Below are 20473 nucleotides of genomic sequence, written 5' to 3'. Positions count from 1 at the left end.
CGTAAGGGATTCTGTCTATCCATGTGATACGTGGTTCTTTCCTTGACGGGCAATGAAACATGTTCTGAACATACAAAAAGAATATATTGCTTTCTTGATTCTAGAATTTCTTTAATTAATTTAGTACCTGAACCTCTCCATCTATTCGTGAGTAATTCAGTCAATATGTCGGGTAAGGGACCAGGATCTGAATGTTGACTCCGATATAGTATAATGAGTTGTTGAATCATATAAATCCCAGCTAACCTCTGTTCATCTGGGGTGAGATTCAAAAATGTGCGTACTACTGTATCATCACTATATTTTCCGGGACTGTCCACCCAATGGACAGCTGCCCTGGCTAAATCTTGTTCATCCATAGAATCGAGAAAATGATAACCCCTTCGTTCTCGGAGTAGTTTGTCAGCTGTTTGGAACGAATGCTCGTTAGACCTTATATGGACTATGGGTGTTGGGAAACCCCTGTTATTGTCTGGACATATCGGGCGTATCGGGTCAATAAGACATCTCGTACTATTATAAGATCTTCTTTTACCTACATAGGCTATAGTTTCTGACTGTCCTGTGGGCGGTCCTGACCCTTCTTCCTCGCTTTGTTCGAACTCGTCTACCTCTAATCTCTCTTCGTGTAGGCGTTCTATTTCTTTACGGATCTTTCGGCACATGGCTATTATACAATTTTGTTTATCATGTCTCCCTTCTGATATATTCTGGCTCCATCTTGTAAGAATTTGCATTGCTTCCGGGTCTACCCCCGGTCGGTCTTGATTTCTGATCACACAGTTTATGAGGAAACGTAACAGTTCCCCCTGTATCTCTACTTTCTGGTATTCCATAGCTCTGTGAATACATTCTGGATCTCGCCCTGTTTGGACAAAATGGTATATATTATCTAGATGCGCAGTCATTCCTGGTAACTTCCCTAAATACACTGCGGCTCGTCTGATACGTAATGATGCTAGGGTCATTTCGTCCTCTTTACCGGGCACGGGGTCATATCTGCAATCTATAAGAAGTTCCTTCAGCGCACGGGCACTTATGAGTTTGGGTGTACGTGAATGTGCTGACTCTTGAAAAGTAAGTTTATTTATTCTAGGCGGCGTAGAAAAGATATTGGTAGCACCTCCCGTGGCCCCATCTGGGGTGTCGGGTGTGAAAGGATTCGTCGAACGTGACACAGCAACTACAGGTGTGGACACAGCTATAGAAGTAGCTGTAGGAGCGGATGCAGAAACAGATGTGCTTGCCGGAACTTGTGTCAGAACTTGTTGCTGTAACGATACGGGTACTGGATCTTGGCGTTGAACCTCCCTGGTATGCGGTCTATGCGGGGCGGAATTAGCATACTCGGGAGCTGCGTCATCTAAATATGAGGACAGAAAAACATCTTCTGCGGTTCTAGGATGCCCCCTTGGATGTACCTTTATTGGAAATAATGGGGTTGGCAAGTCTTTCGGTATCTCTGGAGTAGCCTTAGGTAATCCTTCGGCCAGAAGGGGGTACATACCATTCATAAGGGCATTTCTTTGTCTGTCTACTTGTTCTGATTTCACTCGGATACCTTCCTCAATTAATAGATTTTCTTGAACTTTATTGGAATTCTCTTTACTCTTCTCTTCCAGTCTACGTGCTTTTTCTGTTCGTCTATGTGATTCTTTACGCCATAATTCAATGGCATCTTTCTGTGACTGTCTGACTTTTCTTTTCCATAACTCTTCTTCTACTTTTATGATGCATTCCGCATCCCAGGTTCCCGCTGTGGGCCACCTCTGACTTTCTGGTAATTCCTTGGTATAGTCTACCCATAAATCAAGAAATAATATGGCATCTAAGCCATGTTTATGATACATGAAGTACCCTGGGGTGTCCCTAGGAGGAATAGGAACGGCTTCTTCGAGAACCCCTTTTCTGGTGGTGATCTGTCTTAATTTCGAAAAGAGCGGCATATTTGAGAACTGACCTTATACTTGATTTTGAACAGACTTGATACAATAAACACGATAACGAACAGTCATTCATACCACGATATTCAGAACATACTTAAACACATTAAACATTAAACATTAAACCTTTAACTGAAACAACAATGATGATCGTCTGCATAACTAATCACCAAGCTTAATTCTTGACAATAACTAGATACTTCGGAATACTTGATATACTGCTAAACAGTACAGATACACTGCTAAAACAGTGCAGACCGGATTTGTGTACCCAAACCCGTCTTGACCGGCACAACCTATGTGCACGTCAGAAATGCCTCCCCAGCAATGGTACTCACCGGGTAGCTTCGGAAACGGAAGGCCTCAGTAACTTGAACTTGAACCGGACTGGACTCGACTCGACTCGTCGGACACTGGACTTGACTTCGGACTGGTGGGTCTCTGTATACCTCGGATCTTGCTCTCTCAGCTAGGCTCTGGTCGGGATACTTCGCACTTCTCACCGCCTCGTCTGGGTGTTGATCGCAGTCTCAGTCGCCCCCGCTTGACCGGAGGGAGATACAGGAAATCCTGCTGGTACGCGTTATTGTCCGTCCAGCTGTGGCAGGAGACCGGGCCTGCAACGCACCGCCGGCGCGTGAGATGAGAAAGTGTCCCTGTTCGGGCGCCATTCATGCGGTAAATAATTTTCCTTTACCGGGACTGAATTTGATACAGAAACATAATAAAATAGCTCAGTAAAATGAGAGGCAGAATCCGTGGTATTAGAGGTTCGGAATGGGCTTTATTCCAATACTCGATTATAATCGGATGCTTCAAGTTCCATCACCCCGGAGGTTCAGGAAGTGAAGTACACACATTATTGATATGAAATGACTTTTATAATACATACATTACAATGAAGCGAATGCAATAGGCGTAACAATTGATAAGGAAAATGACGAGTTGTCTGTGTAACCGAAAATGGGTGGAACAAGGAGTAAAAAGGAACATAATTGGTTGTGATGTCACCTATAGGTGGATCTATAAGATAATACTTGGCATAGATGCGCGCGCAGCATTATGACGTGTGATTGACGTGTAACTAGGGGGTGAAGGGGACTTGACATTTAGCTCTACATGTGGAGACAAAACGTCTGGGGGGTCAAGTCAACCTAATCCCAAATCATATCTAACATCCTATGTTTAAAGAACTATGTTATCCACAAAGGAAGGACTCTCGGACAGAATCTATTCTATACTGACTGTGCGTGAGTGTACAAGCGTCTAAGTGTCTATACTAAATGCGAGGGCAGGAATCTTCCATAGTAACAGGGCTATGAATTACTTGTATTAAGACAGAGAAGCCGGGCCCTTTGCTTGGTAGCTAGAAGAATGTTTACTTAAACTACTAGGCAGGAATGCATCGGCTGAGGGGGAAGCAGATAACTCGAAGGTGAAATACAGTTCTTGGCAGAGAATAGGCTGATGTCAGGCTGTGAGCCGCGCAGAGAATGAGACAAAGTTCATGGTCACAGATGCAGGCTCAGACTGGAGCTTTCAGAGGCAGAAGGCAAGAAGAGTTTTGATGACAGAATCAGGGCCTACTTGCTTGGACTGTAAAATGGCATAAGTGAACCATATAAAGCCGGTGGCCTTTTGTACTTAGGAATGGAATATCCGGCCTATTCATGGTGGATCTGACAGAGGACATGTTGACGGTGGACGCACATGTGTTTGCGTCTTTATAACTGGAACTGGAGGGAACATACATGTACTTGTGACATGCACATAGAACCGTTGGGGTCCAAGATAGGGGACATAACTGACCAGAAAAATCCATATTTCCACAAAACCTAAGGGCTGCGGTGTGCTATGTACAGGCTGAGGCTGCAGCTGAGGAACCAATCCAGCGACCAAGTTCACTCAGCTGCCAGTGTGGGTTCGACTCTGTGATTAATAAATTTCCCACAACGGTGCGCCAAAGCTTTTCTTGGGAACTGTGCTGACTGCGCCTCGGGCGGCAGGAAAGAGGACCCGATTCGACCCACCTTAAATAAAGTTGTATGCGAAATCCCGAGCGGCGTTCAGTGCGCCGTGCCCGCGTGTAACTTGTTACTTTGTAACAACAGCTGAGCCAGGCGCCAAGCCTGCCAGAGCACTCCTCGGCTGTGCGCACAGTTACCGCGCGCCGCCACACTAGTTAAAGGTGAATTCCATAGGCAGCCTGTGTTTGGTGGTGGGAGGGAGGGCAGCCTACGGGGAGATGGCGCTTTAAAGTTGAAAGCACGGCGCTTAGGAAATGGGCGCCACGTGTGAAGTTAATTAAAACAAGCCCGGCGGAGCGTGGCGCTCGCGCGCTTGGGGGCGGGGGAGCGAACCCTTTGAAGTGCTCCCAAAAAGCGGAGTGCATGGCGGCACCAAGCGCGTGATTGTGCGCGTGCTAGCAATGCAATCCGCTTTTTGGGAGCACTTTTAAAAGCCCCTATAGTCTCGCTTTGCGATCGCTTACGCGATAGCAAGGCGAGACCTAAAAAAGGACCAGACTTTTGTGAACATTGCTGCCTGGCCTGTACGTGATGGGATCACTTGGGATGCTGTAAAATTTCAAATTCATGGTCCCACTGAACTAATCAATGTGCCAAATGTATTTCGTGTTTCTATGGGTGATGTAGTTAAGCAGAACATCCACTCGGATGATTGGGATGTTCAAGCCATAGAAGCACTATTTTCTGATTTGAAATATTATGCTGCATTTGATGCTGAAGATTTGTATTTAGATACTGCTAATTATGATGAGCAATTCTGCTATCAACATTATGGCACGCATTTCCTACACAGAGCAAATACGTTTAGAAACGTTGTAAATTATACACAATGGGAACACTGTCCAGATCCTAGGCTGGGCAGCTCCACCACGTTAGTGGACAAGTTCACATATTTTTCTGATTTCAGTGTGTTGAATCCGGCCTCCTTTTATTTTAAGGTTGCGGCGGAGTCTGCTTCTAAAGTTAGACTGACACACACCAAATTGTTGTATTCCAAGTCCTTTATGGACGAGTTGGAAATCGGAGGCTATGATCTGTGGAAAGCTACTATCGATCTTAAATCGGTTTGGGGTTCTAAACCGTGGCAGGTACAGGGAACAGAAGCTTTGCATCGTGTCTGCCTCATCCCGAACCACATGTTATTTTTGAATTCGTCAATTTTTCAGACCACCTGTTTTGGATTGGCTACTTCTAAAAAATTAAATTCTCCCTCCACTACGGATCTGGGTGCTTATCCTAATTGGGATAATCATACGGATCTGTCCCTTGCTACGTTGCAGTGATACATTTCCAACACATCCTTCAATATTTCTGAATTGAATCCGGAAGGGTGGTTAATATGGCAAACGAGCTCAAATTCCTGTCAACATCGGTTTCTGGATTTGGCACCGGGGTATACACAAGTTTGTGTAGACCCCCGTTTTGAATCTTCTCACACGGTAACTACCTACTCAATAGGGATGTTATGCCAATCTTGGCTGCAACATTCCACCTTAGCATCTGTTAAACTTAATTTATCACAATTGAACGACAAAATAGATTTGAATGATTTTGTTAAGGGTCCTGCGGTTGGCAGGTCCAAAAGATGGGTATATGCTGTTTACAATGAAGTTTGGAAGCTATCACAGATTGAAGCTGCATCCAGATTACGAGCTATTGATCAAGCCAATATGGAGAAAGTATTGGCTGTAATAGATAATAACATTAACACCCTGTGTTCCAGAATTTATACCTTAGATAATATTGTTTCATCTGTGGTAGACATTGTGCAGGATGATTTGTCTGTTTTGTATCATGGTTAAAATCAATTGCGTTCCATTATGCAGTTTGCATGGACATTGCAAACGTTAAAGGCTGGGAAAGTCCCTAGGGATTACATGAATACTTCATCTTTGTTCCTCCCTTTTAATTTAACTGCGAAACAACAGTTCGTGTCCATGAAAGATGCAAAATACTCATTGCTGCACATTGAAAAGTTAGAACCTTTACCTTTCTCTGTTGCCGAATTAAACTCCGCTGTGTGGCTTATCCACGGGTTGATCACATTACCATTCACTCTGTTTAAATTCAGTTTGTGCATGAAACATTATGCCCTTGGCAGATATGAAAAACTGGGTACTGCCTTCCTGCACGAAGTTTGGTCACTCCCATTCACGTACAGATGCGTGAGGGACGGAAAAGAGGTTTACTTGAAAGGTGAAGAGTGCACTTCCACTCCAGATCACTCTGTGGTGTGTAGGCACATTCAATTGCATGGTGCATGTAATGTGCACACTCCTAATTTAGCTTGCATCCTGAAAGGGATCCCGGTGCCAGTTATAACACCGTCTTTTACGCTGCTTGCTAACGGTAGTTATTTGCTATTAAACAATGAAGCTTGCTGTGGTATGTTAGTGGGAATTCCCTACATAGTGACTGTATCACAGAGGGTAGTTTGCTGTAATAACGTCCTTTTCCCACCCCCGCATGGACGGCTCGATGTATCCATCTGGCCTTCCATTCCAACCTTGAAAGCAGAGTTCAACAATATGAGCAGAATAAGGGCTCTATTGTCTCAAAAAGAAGCTGCGTTGACTTCATCCCGGGAAACATTTGTCCACAGAGGTGCAAGCGCTTTTGAATACTGATCTCCCACTTAATTTTGGAGCCCTGATTCAAGCTATCTTTAATGCCTCGTCAAAAAGTGGCCTGGCACATTTTTTTTAAATTGTGGGCTCCGGCCTCGTGACCTCCTTTCAAACTATTTTTGGTGTTGTTAGACCTGTCAGCCCTTTGGGTGGTCCCTCCTCATCATTATTTATTTTGTCCCACTTTTGCCTCAAACCCTGTTTGAATTTTTCCTTTTTGGGAACCACCGGATTTTTTAGTGTTGCTGCAGATTCAGGGAGCCATTTTAGCTACCCCTGAAACTTCTGTCTGAGGGCCTGAAGCACAAAATGGTGGCCACCTGTGACATCACCAGCATCCACTGGAACCTACCAGCACCTTCCAGAACATTCCAGAACTCTGTGACCGTTGGAGGCGGTTTAGAATGTTGGGAAGCTAAGACAGAGAGTTGGCAGTTGGAGCTGGCAGTTGGCACCTGACCGGTGAAGAGAGAGCAGCACAACAGTGAAGGAGGAAGGAGTGAAGCAGCAGGGGTGGAAACTTGTGCCTGGAGTGGGGTCCATAAACCCACCCTTGATACTAGTCCCTACTGATGGATCCCAGCCTGTAGCCCTGTGTGGGAAGAAGCCAGAAAAACTCATCCTAAGGACCTGGACAGCAGGAACAGGCCTTAGAAGCAGAAAGCAGCAAGATCCTGACCTGGAAACTGGTTTCCCTGGAGTCCGGCGTCGAGTAGCCTAAGACCTGGAGCCCGAGGTGGAGAAGCGGCGCTGACTGAAGAAGCAGACGTCGTACCCGGAGCCGCCTGAGGTCGTGAGAGGGCGCCGACGGAGGTCGTGAGGAATACCAAAGGTCGAGGAGGAAGTTAACCGAGGTCGAGTGAGCGGCGTCATCGGAGGAGTGAAGTCCGCCCTCCGGAGTCGTCGGAGACCGAGGTGAAGTGTACCGGAGGTCGGGAGTGAGGATCGCACTCCGGAGTCGCCCGGAACCTGAGAGGAGGAGCACCGGAGGTCGGGGGTGAGGATCGCACCCCGGAGTCGCCGGAAGTCGACATCGAGGCCAGGCCGGCCGACGTCATCGAAGCCGAGAGCGCCATCGGAACGGAGCCGCCCGAAGTCGACATCGAGTAGAGACTGCCCGACGCCGTCGAATCGGAGGTCGAGATCGAACCGAGGCCGCCGACATCGGACCGGAACCGCCTACCGGCGTCGTCTAGAACTGACATTGTGCCGAGGCCGCCGAGACCGAACCGGAACCGCCTCCCGGCATCGACACGACTCCAGCGGCGTCGGAATATCAGAAAAAGGGCAGTAAGTGGAGTAGAGGGCGCCTAAGGCCCTGTGGAGACCTGAGAGACTGCTCTAAGGGGCTAGGGAGGTGCTGGAACCAACCTGACTGTGCCAGGGGTGAATTGGGACTAACCTAGAGAGGTTGTGTGGAGAGAGAAAGCCAGGGCACTGGTATTCCCCCCTTGATCTACCTCAGTTTAGGCCTCAGCCTTGTCCCAGCCAGGAAGTAGAACCCCTCAAGCCTTCCACAAACCTACAAGCTGTGCCTGGGCCAAATCAGCCCTTAGGAATTGAAAAGTGATCTGATTACATGAGTGTTGCTGAATACTCTTAATTATTTATTGGGGGGCCCTGTATTTATTGTGGTTAACCTATTTATTGCTTCACTATATTTATTGGTCCACAGGACTTGTTGGTGTACAATATTTATTGGTGACAGTATTTATTGCCTCAGAATATTTAATTGCCTGTATTACCTGCACTGTTATTTATGTCCTTTATATTTATGATCACCCCTATTCATTGAATCTCCAGACAGTATTTATTTGACCTGCACTATTTAAAATTTGTATATTGTGATTGACTTATTTATTTTCCCAATCAGCAACTAAGAGAAAAAGATAAAGAAAGATATTTTCATAATTTTTACGGTGTAGAGTCGTTTTTGGAACGGATGCACGCATGGTTATTGTTTGGGTATATTGTATGCTTAGCACGGTGCCTGTTTCCTGACCACTCGAGCCAAGCTACCACAGTGTGTCCGGAAGACCACCACCACCCCTTCTAGTGTGGGAGTGGGTTTTCCAACATAAATTGGTGTTCAGTGGTGGGATAGAGCTGTGCCTACGTATACTCAACAATAACTGTGGGTAGTCCATAGGCCTACACCGGGAGTTTTCTCAAAAGCGGCCTTCCTAATTGTGGGTTTTTGTTTTTTCCAAATTTACTCTGGTGGTGGGAGGAGGTATTATTAAAGGTACCCCCCTGCATTGTTACTGCACAAAACCTGTCCTCTAACCTGAGTGGGCAAGATGGAGTTTGTACTAGAAAATCTAGAAACGTACACTGTGGCCCAACTCAGGGAGTTTTGCCAGCGGGAGGGGGTGTACTGCCCCCCAGGAGCAAAGAAGGGTGCACTCCAAACTAGCTTAAGGGCTTGGGGGGAGGCACGCCGAGAAAGCAAGGCTGAGGAGGAAGACAGGGATGGAGAGCCTGACCCCGAGGGGGCTGAGATGTACCAACCTGAGGTGGGGAACCTGTCAGCAGGGCCCAGAACCATTTCTAGGAAGGGCAGCAGTGCCTCTAGCGGTGGCTTGTCTGAAGTGGAGCTAACAGACCGGAGGGAGAAAAGACAGCTCACATGGGACTTAGCAAGGCTGGAAAAGGAGAAGGAGGAGCAGAGGATGGCCCATGAATTACGACTGAAAGAAATAGATCTTCAGATCTTGAGAATCGGGGCACAACCTGTTCCTAATGGTGGCAGCCAGACCCAAGAGATCACCAGGGAATCTAAACCATACCTGCCAAAGGACATAGTGGCTAGCTATGGGGTGGGTGATGATATCGCCAAGTGGCTAGCGGCCTATGAGGTCTCGTTGAGGGCCCATGGGGTTCCAGAGAAGTACTGGGGAGGGGGATTGTACAAGTACATGCCTCCAGCTGGTAGGGATGCTTTATTGGCCCTCGAGGAGGATGAGCAGACCCACTACCCCACCATGAAACTGGCGCTCATCAGAAAGTTTGGACTAACACCTGAAAAGTACAGACAGAAGTTCAGGGGTAGTCACAAGCTGGGCACGCAGAATTGGGTGGACTTCCTGGACTATGCAAAGAAGGCACTGGAAGGTTGGATTCAGGGCAGTGAAGTGAGGAACTACGAGGAGTTGTTTGACCTGGTACTGAAGGAACACCTGCTCGAGAAATGTTTCCCTGAACTGCGGCAACACCTGGTGGATAGCAAGCTGACCAGTCCCCGGAAGCTTGCTGAGGAGGCGGACATTTGGGCTAGTACCCGGGTGTCCACAAGGGGGACTGGAGGGGATACTCAAAAGGCCGGACAGGGCGCCCCCCAGAAGAAAGAGGGAGGGGAAAAGAAAAAGGAGTTCTCCAAAGGCCCCCAAAATAACTTCCAAGGGAAGGGAACAGGATTCACCTCTAAGGCTAACCTGCCCAGAAACCCTAATCCTGGCCAGAGTCAGCAGCCAAGGGTTGTCCATTGCTACGAGTGCGGTGGCGTTGGACACTATAAAGGAGATCCGAAGTGCCAGAAACGACCACCCCCTCCCACTGGAGGAAAGACCCCCGGAGTAGCTAGTGCAGTGCTCGGGGAGGAGATGCCCTTAACTAAGGGAAGGGAGTGGGCGGGTGTCACTTTAGTGTCCCTGGGAGAACGGGAGATGGTTCCTAAGATCCAGGTGCCCGCAAATACCGCAAAGTATGGGCAATGGGTCACCATCAACGGCCAAAGAGGGGAGGCTCTGAGAGACACAGGAGCCAGTATGACTATGGTGCGTAGCCAACTGGTGTCTCCAGAGCAGGTAATTCCCGATGTACTCCACCCAGCCGCGATGGCTGACGGCAGAACAGGCCACTATCCAGTGGCCGAGGTTCCCTTTGAATGGGGGGGGGGTTGCAGGTTCACTTCGAGTTGCCGTAAGCCCTGCCGTGCCAGTCGATTGTCTGCTGGGGAATGATATGGAGCACAACGCTTGGAAGGAGGTGGAATACCGGACTCACACCGAGATGCTGGGTACACCTGACTGGGCCTGTGTTAGCACAAGGTCCGCGACTACCCGAAGAGGGAGTTCATTTCGGCTGGAGCCTGGAACAAAGGCCCCGCCAGCTGCCAGTCAAGGGAAGAACCGAGGACAGGAGGAGCCTGCCTCGGCGTCTCCACCCCGTAGGACGGATAGGCCACCGGAGGTGGTGGACCAGGAGTCTGCGGAGGGGGACGTTACCAACCTGGAGGACCTACCCATCCCGGCCGAGTGGCACGTGGAGGGAGGCCCGTCCAGGGAGGAATTCTGCCAGGGCCAGAGGGAGTGCCCTACCCTTGAGGGGCTGAGGCGACAGGCCGAAGCCCAGGCAGCAGGGAACGTTGAAGGGAACTACAGTGTTTACTGGGAGGATGGCCTCCTCTACAGTGAGCCCAAGGCACCCCTACATGGATCGTCACGAGCCTTGGTAGTTCCTCAACGTTATCGAGCCTTCCTTCTGGAGTTGGCTCACGAGATACCATTGGCAGGACACCTGGGGCAAGACAAGACCTTCGCCCGTCTTGTCCCACACTTTTATTGGCCTCAGATGAAAGTGTCGTCCGATACCTACTGCCGGACATGTGTGTCTTGCCAAGCCAGTGGGAAAACAGGGGTGAAGCTGAAAGCTCCCCTGGAACCACTTCCTGTCGTTAGCACCCCCTTTGAAAGGGTGGGCATCGACATTGTGGGTCCATTAGATCCGCCAACTACAGCTGGTCACAGGTTTATCCTGGTTCTGGTGGATCATGCCACACGGTACCCAGAGGCAATACCTCTGAGGACCATAACAGCACCTGTTGTGGCAAGGGCCCTGATGGGAATCTTTACCCGAGTGGGTTTTCCCAAGGAAGTTGTGTCCGACAGGGGGACCAACTTCATGTCAGCGTATATGCGGGCGATGTGGAAGGAGTGTGGAGTGACATACCGGTTCACCACTCCTTACCACCCCCAGACCAATGGTCTGGTGGAAAGGTTTAACAAAACCTTGAAAGGCATGATCAGAAGTCTGCCTGAAAGCCTGCGGAGGAAATGGGACGTCCTCCTGCCCTGTTTACTTTTTTCCTACAGGGAAGTGCCACAGAAGGGAGTGGGCTTCAGCCCCTTCGAGCTTCTGTATGGGCACCCTGTACGTGGACCTCTCAACCTGGTGAGAGACGGATGGGAAAGAACTCCCAGAAAGCTTCCCCAGGATGTGGTGAGCTACATGCTGGCCTTCCGGAGCCAAATGGCTAAGTTGTGGAAGCAAGCTTCTGACAACTTGGAAGCCAGCCAAGCAGTGATGAAGGCGTGGTATGACCACAATGCTCACCCGGTGGAGTTGGAGCCTGGCCAGAAGGTGTGGGTGATCGAACCCGGAGAGCTTAGTGCCCTCCAGGATCGCTGGTCAGGACCCTTTGAGGTGTTGGAGAAGAAGGGTAAGGCTACCTACTTGGTGGACCTGAAGACCCCTCGTCAGCCCCTGCGGGTGCTGCATGCCAACCGCCTCAAACCCCACCACGAGAGGCCCGAAGTCATCTTGATGATGGTGACTGACGGAGGGGAGGACGTGGAAAGCGAGCCTCTCCCTGATCTGTTTGCGTCTCAAGAGAAGGATGGGTCGGTGGAGGGAGTGATTCTCTCCCCATCTCTAACTCCTGAACAGCAGGAGGACTGTCGCCAGGTCCTGGGGCAGTACTCCTCGTTGTTCTCCCTTGTCCCGGGTAGGACTCACCTGTGCGTCCATGACGTGGACACAGGAGACAGCCCACCTGTGAAGTCCAAGATCTACCGGATGTCAGACAAGGTGAAGGCCAGCATTCATAGTGAAGTCACTAAGATGCTGGAGCTAGGAGTGATCGAACCTTCTAGCAGCCCCTGGTCCAGTCCGGTGGTGTTAGTACCAAAAGCTGCACCACCGGGTGCCCAACCAGAACTGAGGTTCTGTGTGGACTATCGGGGACTGAATTCAGTGACCAAAACTGATGCTCATCCGATCCCTAGGGCGGATGAATTGATTGACCGGCTGGGAGCTGCCCAATATCTAAGTACCTTTGACCTTACTTCTGGGTACTGGCAGATCTCTTTGACTGATGGAGCAAGGGAAAGGTCAGCCTTCTCCACGCCCAATGGCCACTACCAGTTCTGTGTGATGCCCTTTGGGCTCAAGAACGCCCCTGCCACGTTTCAGCGCCTGGTAAACCAGATCCTCACCGGAATGGAGAGTTTCTCTGCTGCTTATCTGGATGACATAGCCGTCTTCAGTAACAGCTGGGAGGATCACTTGCGTCACCTGCAAGCTGTTCTCCAGGCCCTGAGACAAGCTGGATTGACGATCAAGGCCAGCAAGTGCCAGATCGGGCAGGGGTCGGTGGTGTACCTTGGACACTTGGTGGGTAGGGGAGCGGTGCAACCCCTCCAGGCGAAGATCGAGGCCATCATGGCCTGGGAACCCCCCAAGACACAGACTGAGGTCCGAGCATTTTTGGGCCTCACGGGATACTACCGCCGCTTCGTGAAGGGGTACGGTACCATCGTAGCCCCCCTCACGGAGCTCACGTCCAAGAAACAACCTCGACGGGTAGTCTGGACGGAGGCTTGTCAGCAAGCCTTTGAGAGATTGAAGAAAGCCATGTGCGAGGCCCCGGTCTTAAGGGCCCCAGACTTTTCCAAGAAGTTCATTGTCCAGACAGATGCATCAGAACATGGCATTGGGGCAGTGTTATCGCAACTCAACGAAGCGGGTCTGGATCAACCCGTGGTCTTCCTATCCCGGAGACTACTTCCCAGGGAACAGAAGTGGAGTGCAATAGAGCGTGAAGCCTTTGCAGTGGTATGGGCTCTGAAGAAGTTGCGGCCATACCTGTTTGGCTCGCACTTCCTAGTTCAGACCGACCACAGACCCCTTCGTTGGCTGATGCAAATGAAGGGGGAAAATCCCAAGTTGTTGAGGTGGTCTATTTCCCTACAGTGGATGGACTTTCAGGTGGAACATCGGCCTGGAGTGGACCACGCCAATGCAGACGGTCTCTCAAGATATTTCCGCCTTAGTGATGAGAACTCCCAAGGGGTTGGGTAGCTCTCCCCACTTTCAGCTGGGGGGGACGCGTGTTAGACCTGTCAGCCCTTTGGGTGGTCCCTCCTCATCATTATTTATTTTGTCCCACTTTTGCCTCAAACCCTGTTTGAATTTTTCCTTTTTGGGAACCACCGGATTTTTTAGTGTTGCTGCAGATTCAGGGAGCCATTTTAGCTACCCCTGAAACTTCTGTCTGAGGGCCTGAAGCACAAAATGGTGGCCACCTGTGACATCACCAGCATCCACTGGAACCTACCAGCACCTTCCAGAACATTCCAGAACTCTGTGACCGTTGGAGGCGGTTTAGAATGTTGGGAAGCTAAGACAGAGAGTTGGCAGTTGGAGCTGGCAGTTGGCACCTGACCGGTGAAGAGAGAGCAGCACAACAGTGAAGGAGGAAGGAGTGAAGCAGCAGGGGTGGAAACTTGTGCCTGGAGTGGGGTCCATAAACCCACCCTTGATACTAGTCCCTACTGATGGATCCCAGCCTGTAGCCCTGTGTGGGAAGAAGCCAGAAAAACTCATCCTAAGGACCTGGACAGCAGGAACAGGCCTTAGAAGCAGAAAGCAGCAAGATCCTGACCTGGAAACTGGTTTCCCTGGAGTCCGGCGTCGAGTAGCCTAAGACCTGGAGCCCGAGGTGGAGAAGCGGCGCTGACTGAAGAAGCAGACGTCGTACCCGGAGCCGCCTGAGGTCGTGAGAGGGCGCCGACGGAGGTCGTGAGGAATACCAAAGGTCGAGGAGGAAGTTAACCGAGGTCGAGTGAGCGGCGTCATCGGAGGAGTGAAGTCCGCCCTCCGGAGTCGTCGGAGACCGAGGTGAAGTGTACCGGAGGTCGGGAGTGAGGATCGCACTCCGGAGTCGCCCGGAACCTGAGAGGAGGAGCACCGGAGGTCGGGGGTGAGGATCGCACCCCGGAGTCGCCGGAAGTCGACATCGAGGCCAGGCCGGCCGACGTCATCGAAGCCGAGAGCGCCATCGGACCGGAGCCGCCCGAAGTCGACATCGAGTAGAGACTGCCCGACGCCGTCGAATCGGAGGTCGAGATCGAACCGAGGCCGCCGACATCGGACCGGAACCGCCTACCGGCGTCGTCTAGAACTGACATTGTGCCGAGGCCGCCGAGACCGAACCGGAACCGCCTCCCGGCATCGACACGACTCCAGCGGCGTCGGAATATCAGAAAAAGGGCAGTAAGTGGAGTAGAGGGCGCCTAAGGCCCTGTGGAGACCTGAGAGACTGCTCTAAGGGGCTAGGGAGGTGCTGGAACCAACCTGACTGTGCCAGGGGTGAATTGGGACTAACCTAGAGAGGTTGTGTGGAGAGAGAAAGCCAGGGCACTGGTATTCCCCCCTTGATCTACCTCAGTTTAGGCCTCAGCCTTGTCCCAGCCAGGAAGTAGAACCCCTCAAGCCTTCCACAAACCTACAAGCTGTGCCTGGGCCAAATCAGCCCTTAGGAATTGAAAAGTGATCTGATTACATGAGTGTTGCTGAATACTCTTAATTATTTATTGGGGGGCCCTGTATTTATTGTGGTTAACCTATTTATTGCTTCACTATATTTATTGGTCCACAGGACTTGTTGGTGTACAATATTTATTGGTGACAGTATTTATTGCCTCAGAATATTTAATTGCCTGTATTACCTGCACTGTTATTTATGTCCTTTATATTTATGATCACCCCTATTCATTGAATCTCCAGACAGTATTTATTTGACCTGCACTATTTAAAATTTGTATATTGTGATTGACTTATTTATTTTCCCAATCAGCAACTAAGAGAAAAAGATAAAGAAAGATATTTTCATAATTTTTACGGTGTAGAGTCGTTTTTGGAACGGATGCACGCATGGTTATTGTTTGGGTATATTGTATGCTTAGCACGGTGCCTGTTTCCTGACCACTCGAGCCAAGCTACCACAGTGTGTCCGGAAGACCACCACCACCCCTTCTAGTGTGGGAGTGGGTTTTCCAACAGGTGTGATCCCGGCATTTTTTCATTCAATTTTTTCCAGCGTCTTCGGAGGTCTCCCTTTGATTCTCGCCCTCTTAGCTGGGGTGCTTTTGTTGATCTGCGTACTACGCTATGGATGCACAACTTGCATCACACGACAGCATGTCCCGGCTGCTCCATCTTCATAACCGGATGCTTGAATACTATGGCACTTTACCACTGGCAACACTAAGCATAGCCTATGGATTGTCCTTCGAGTTTCCCTACTTTACTTGCGTGCAGCCTGTCGTTCATTGCCTAGATTGTCCGTTCCAATGGGCTCTGGATTTGTGCCTGTCGAACTGTGTCGATTATGATCGGCTAATGAGCCCCTTAGTGGCTCATGAGTTGGACTGTTCTGGCGTCAGGATTATGGCCTGTGGAGCAGCACATGGAGTCCTAGGGAATTGGGACATCGGAACGGCTGCAGCTGAATACTTAGCGAGAAGTTATCTTGAAGAACACACCAGTTGTCCTCTGATGGTGCTAGAGGCTCCGGTTGTCGAGGAACATGTGTGTTCCTTCCCCTTGCTGAACTGGATGGCAGATAATTTTGCAGAACGTTCCAATGATTTCCTCTTGGAAGCTGTTGCAACTTATTGTGCTTATACCTTGATGGATTAACTTTTCTCCCACTTCATTTCGTTGAACATCCATCGATGACATTTTTTTCCCTTTAAATGGTTTTTTCTCTCCCTTTTTTTTTCTTCGAACTTTTCACTTGCCTTATATGGACTCACAATCTATGCCCTGGGTTCCGTTATATCAAACTTGAACTCTGCGTTCTTGAAAGTGCGCCCCTACTGGTTAGTGGTCCGATCAAGGGGGGGTGTAGTGAAGACTGCTGTTTATATACTTACAATGCTAAGTTAGCACAACCGCGTGAGATGTTAGAAAGCCATCTTGCCACTTTTGCTGCTTTTGCACACGACACTGTAGCTACATGTTATTAATTGAGAAATGCTTGCTCGACTTTGCTTCACATGAGAACTGTCTGTTGTTCACATCCCTAACAGTGAGCAGCGACCTTGATCTGAACATTGTGTAAAGAAACAGTCTGGGTCGCTAGATGGTGCATGTTGTTGGGTTCAGGTTGATCGGCCTACTATTTAGCCATAACACGAACGCAGCTGCAAATACCTGAAAGTCGAGTGCTTTTAATATTGAAGTGCTGCATGTTTTGCACACATTCGGAAGAAGAGCTTTCCCAGGAGCAGAGTCTAGCTGATCCTGTGATGTGATTCCACTAAGCTGATCTTTACGGTATGGGGTTCCCCATTCAAGCCTAGAGACCTTTTATTAGTCTAATAATAATAATATTAGTTTACTAGCGAAAGGAAGGTGGCTGAAATCCACTGTCATTTTAGTATGATTACTCCTTTCATTTTCTATGGTATTGTAACTATGCTGATGGTTTTGATCTTAATCATTTGTCTGCTTATGTTAGCCAAAGTACTGCATCTTAGGACACGAGGTTTATAAAATAAACTCCTTAAACTTTACCGTGTCTCTGTTTATTCTGTTGTGGACTGATAAGAGAATAATTACGAACAGGTATTTCTGATTCCCACCATTCCTGAGAATACTCTAAGTCGCTTGTTCTGGGTTGTCTATACATTGGGACCGCCGAGATAAAACTCGGATAACGAATGGGACACTGATGCTGGTCGGATAAGGGGTTCTGGGTTCTGAGGTGAGTTTTTGGTACACCACAATTTACTGAGGTCCTGGTTTCCTATGCATAGTTCTGTGCATAAGCAGAATCCCTGCAACACCCTTACCCTATCTGCATCGCAGCATCCTTGTCTTAAAAGGCCGACACTGGTGGTAAACACACACAGTCCATTTGGACGGTGATTACAGTGGGTGAGGTACATGTAGTGAGATTCACACAGAGTAAATATTCCAGAACTGGGGTGATCCAAAAAGCTAAAAATCTCAGAGAAATGAATGGGCAGAACTCAATTGCAACACTGTACAGTACAAACACTCATTGTATCCCAACATACAGGTTTGCAAAATAAGTTGCAAAGATCTCTGGTAATTATACCAACATTTGAACTTGAAATGCAGAACAAGGCACAAATGGTGGTTCATCTGACTCTGATGGTTTGCTTTAAAATAGATATGAAAAGAAAAAAGAGTTTATGAGGTGAACGGATACTGTGTTTTAAAAATTTGTTGATGCCTTTTTTCAGACATCAAAATGAAGATATTAATATTGTTCCTTGCACAGCTTAGTTTCAAACTATGTATTTCTGTTTTTGTAGGTCCATGTTGCTGGAAAGTACGTAACAGTTTTGTTGGACCCCCTTTCATATGATGCAGTTGTTTGGGAGTCATGTGGTAAACTTGATTTCAGTGTCTATGCCAAGGTTCTGATGGAGAGGATGTTTGGCGTCCAACTGCCTCACTATGACCCTGCTACAGAAAAGGCCTTGATGAAAGTGTAAGCATGGGAAGCATGATTATTGAAAATGTGCATATTATAAGGAGTTTCCAATATTTTACTCCTAGCTTTAGCTCTAGTAGAAATTAGCAAACTATCTTAACAGATGCAACTGTGTACTAATAGACTCAGCTTAGGAAGTTGGTTAACTTGAGCTGAAAACATATTTTTCCTGGCTGCTGATGGGTAATATTTGTATTACAAATGGTGGTTAGGACGGTGTCTTATTTGCAATGTTGATTTTTGTACTGTGGTAAATGGCACTCCATTGTTGTAGAGGCTTTAAACGTAACGTGTGAAATGTGATTTTAAAAAAGTTGGGATTTCTCTAACTGTGTTTTAGATTCCTTGAAAACACATTGTCTAGAATTTTCTGTTGATAAAATAAACATTTAAAGTAACGTTGTTGTTATGAGAAACCTCTGCACGTCTGGGATAATGTGTGAAACTAAGAACTCTCATGTTCTCATCCAAACACCTCTTACTTAATAGTTCCAGTTTTGAGCAGTGCTCATGAAGGCTTGAGATCGTTTGAAAGACTTTTCAGGAAACGCATTCCGACAGTGCACATTAAGTTGAAAATAAATATAGATACAGATTAAAATTGAGAAAGATTAAGGAATAAAATGCTATGTGAGTTTATAAAGTATATATCAGGTCTCCGTTTTCACAGTTGTAGACATCCTATTTGCAGATACAGTCTCTGTAAAGTCTGTAACTTGTCAAACTTTGACCAAAAAAAACGGAAAGTATCCAAAGAATCCAACTAATTTGGGTATATCTTATCAATTACCCATGCTCCCTTACAATGAGATGATTAATGAGCCTAAAATAAGATAATTAGCTTAAGATGGGATACTGATTGGCCCTAAAATGGTATAATACATGGACCAAAAGTGAATTTGTTGTTCAGTGTATGACTCTTGCGTTGTTTACTGCTGGCTCATTAGATAAGTTGCCTTTTCGCAATTCATCTTCATAAAGAAGGCATGAAAAGTGCCCTGAAGGAGCTATCCTCAGGCAGTACTATAATAAGGTAATTAGGTCTGGGGGAAATCCTATGTTTATGCAGACACCCGTCTGTTCTGCTCTCCCATGCTAAACAAGCAAATATTTAAGATATCCAAATGTCAAGTACTAATTACCATAGAAATGTTGGATGGATAACAAAGAGAGAGAAGCAGTAGTACGCACGTAGATGCATCTGCCTAGTCTTGTTCAAATATCACAACACAGAGAGCATCAAGGAAGAGAATGAAGGAATTTTGAACACAATGCGAAGACCTACAAGTAAATGGGAGAAAGAAAGTCTTTATTGTGTAGTTAATTAAAACCAATCAATTTTAGCATAAAATACATCAATGTGACAACATTCTTATTTAAGCATTGAATTGTGCAAAATTGCAAGTTTGTTCGATCTTCTTCAAATGAGGCTTTAAACATGTTGCGTCTCAAAACCAAGTCAACACATTTATGTCCGAAATGTGGAAGTGTCCGCTGACTTCATTCACAGGGATTGCAAGGAAGCTCTGATCGATTAAAATACCATTTAATTAAGCTCTGATCGATTTTTGTATGCCAGTAGGCTGGTCCAGGAATTTCCCTTACCATTGTTAAAATGATCCCTGCTAATAAATAATCTCATTTGATAGCACAAATCTAAAAAAATGGGAATATACATCTTTTTTAGATTTGTGCTTAGAAATGAAATTATTTATTAGCAGGGATCATTTTAACAATGGTAAGAGAAATTCCTGGACCAGCCAAGTGGCAGACAAAACTCGATCAGAGCTTAAGTAAATAGTATTGTCAGACTACAAAATACCCTGACTGCGCTTTATTGGCCTTTAACATCAGCCAATGATCTGATCACTAAGGATGAATCTTTCATATGTACGCAATCGATAAATGTTAAAGGTTAATCACAAAGGTGTGCTGGTGTCTGTGGCCTCTTTCCTCCTTCTGTCACTATTCAGGGAAAGCACCGTGTCAGCTTCAGTAAGTCTCTTTCACTAAGCATGACCTCTAACAACTGGGACATTGGCTCTTGAATGTATAAGGCACAAGGGGGGGGGGGGGCAGGGATGCAGATTGTGTAGCTTCTTTCACAGTCTTGAGCCATTAAGAGTCGACTGAAGGTTCTGACTGCAGAAGCACTTCTCTGCATTTGAAGAGAATAAAGAGTGGGCACCACTCTGGGACATGACAGCATGTGTTCTACCCAGTACTCTCGTGTTAGTTGCAACTATGTCAGAACTTATTGAGGAGATTGGCCCGGGTTTCCCCCTTGACCGTCACCTACCCAGCTGGACTCTGGGCACAGTTTTTCCTCGTCTCCCTGCTATGGCT

The 20473-nt window shown here is 47.6% G+C and overlaps 1 protein-coding gene across 1 annotated transcript in view; it reads left to right on the top strand.

The window, feature by feature from the left end:
• PTGIS (prostaglandin I2 synthase) overlaps window positions 1-20473 on the top strand; it is a 1212186-nt gene that overhangs the window by 192623 nt on the left and 999090 nt on the right. The window contains exon 3 of the mRNA XM_085619439.1: window positions 17946-18124. Coding sequence (XP_085475565.1) covers window positions 17946-18124 — 179 coding nt within the window. The remainder of the gene's footprint in view (window positions 1-17945; window positions 18125-20473) is intronic.

Source organism: Triturus cristatus, chromosome 7 (assembly GCF_964204655.1).
Source record: "Triturus cristatus chromosome 7, aTriCri1.1, whole genome shotgun sequence".
NCBI lineage: Eukaryota > Metazoa > Chordata > Amphibia > Caudata > Salamandridae > Triturus > Triturus cristatus.
Note: the sequence above shows the minus strand (reverse complement) of the source record. Positions and strands in the feature narration are given on the sequence as shown.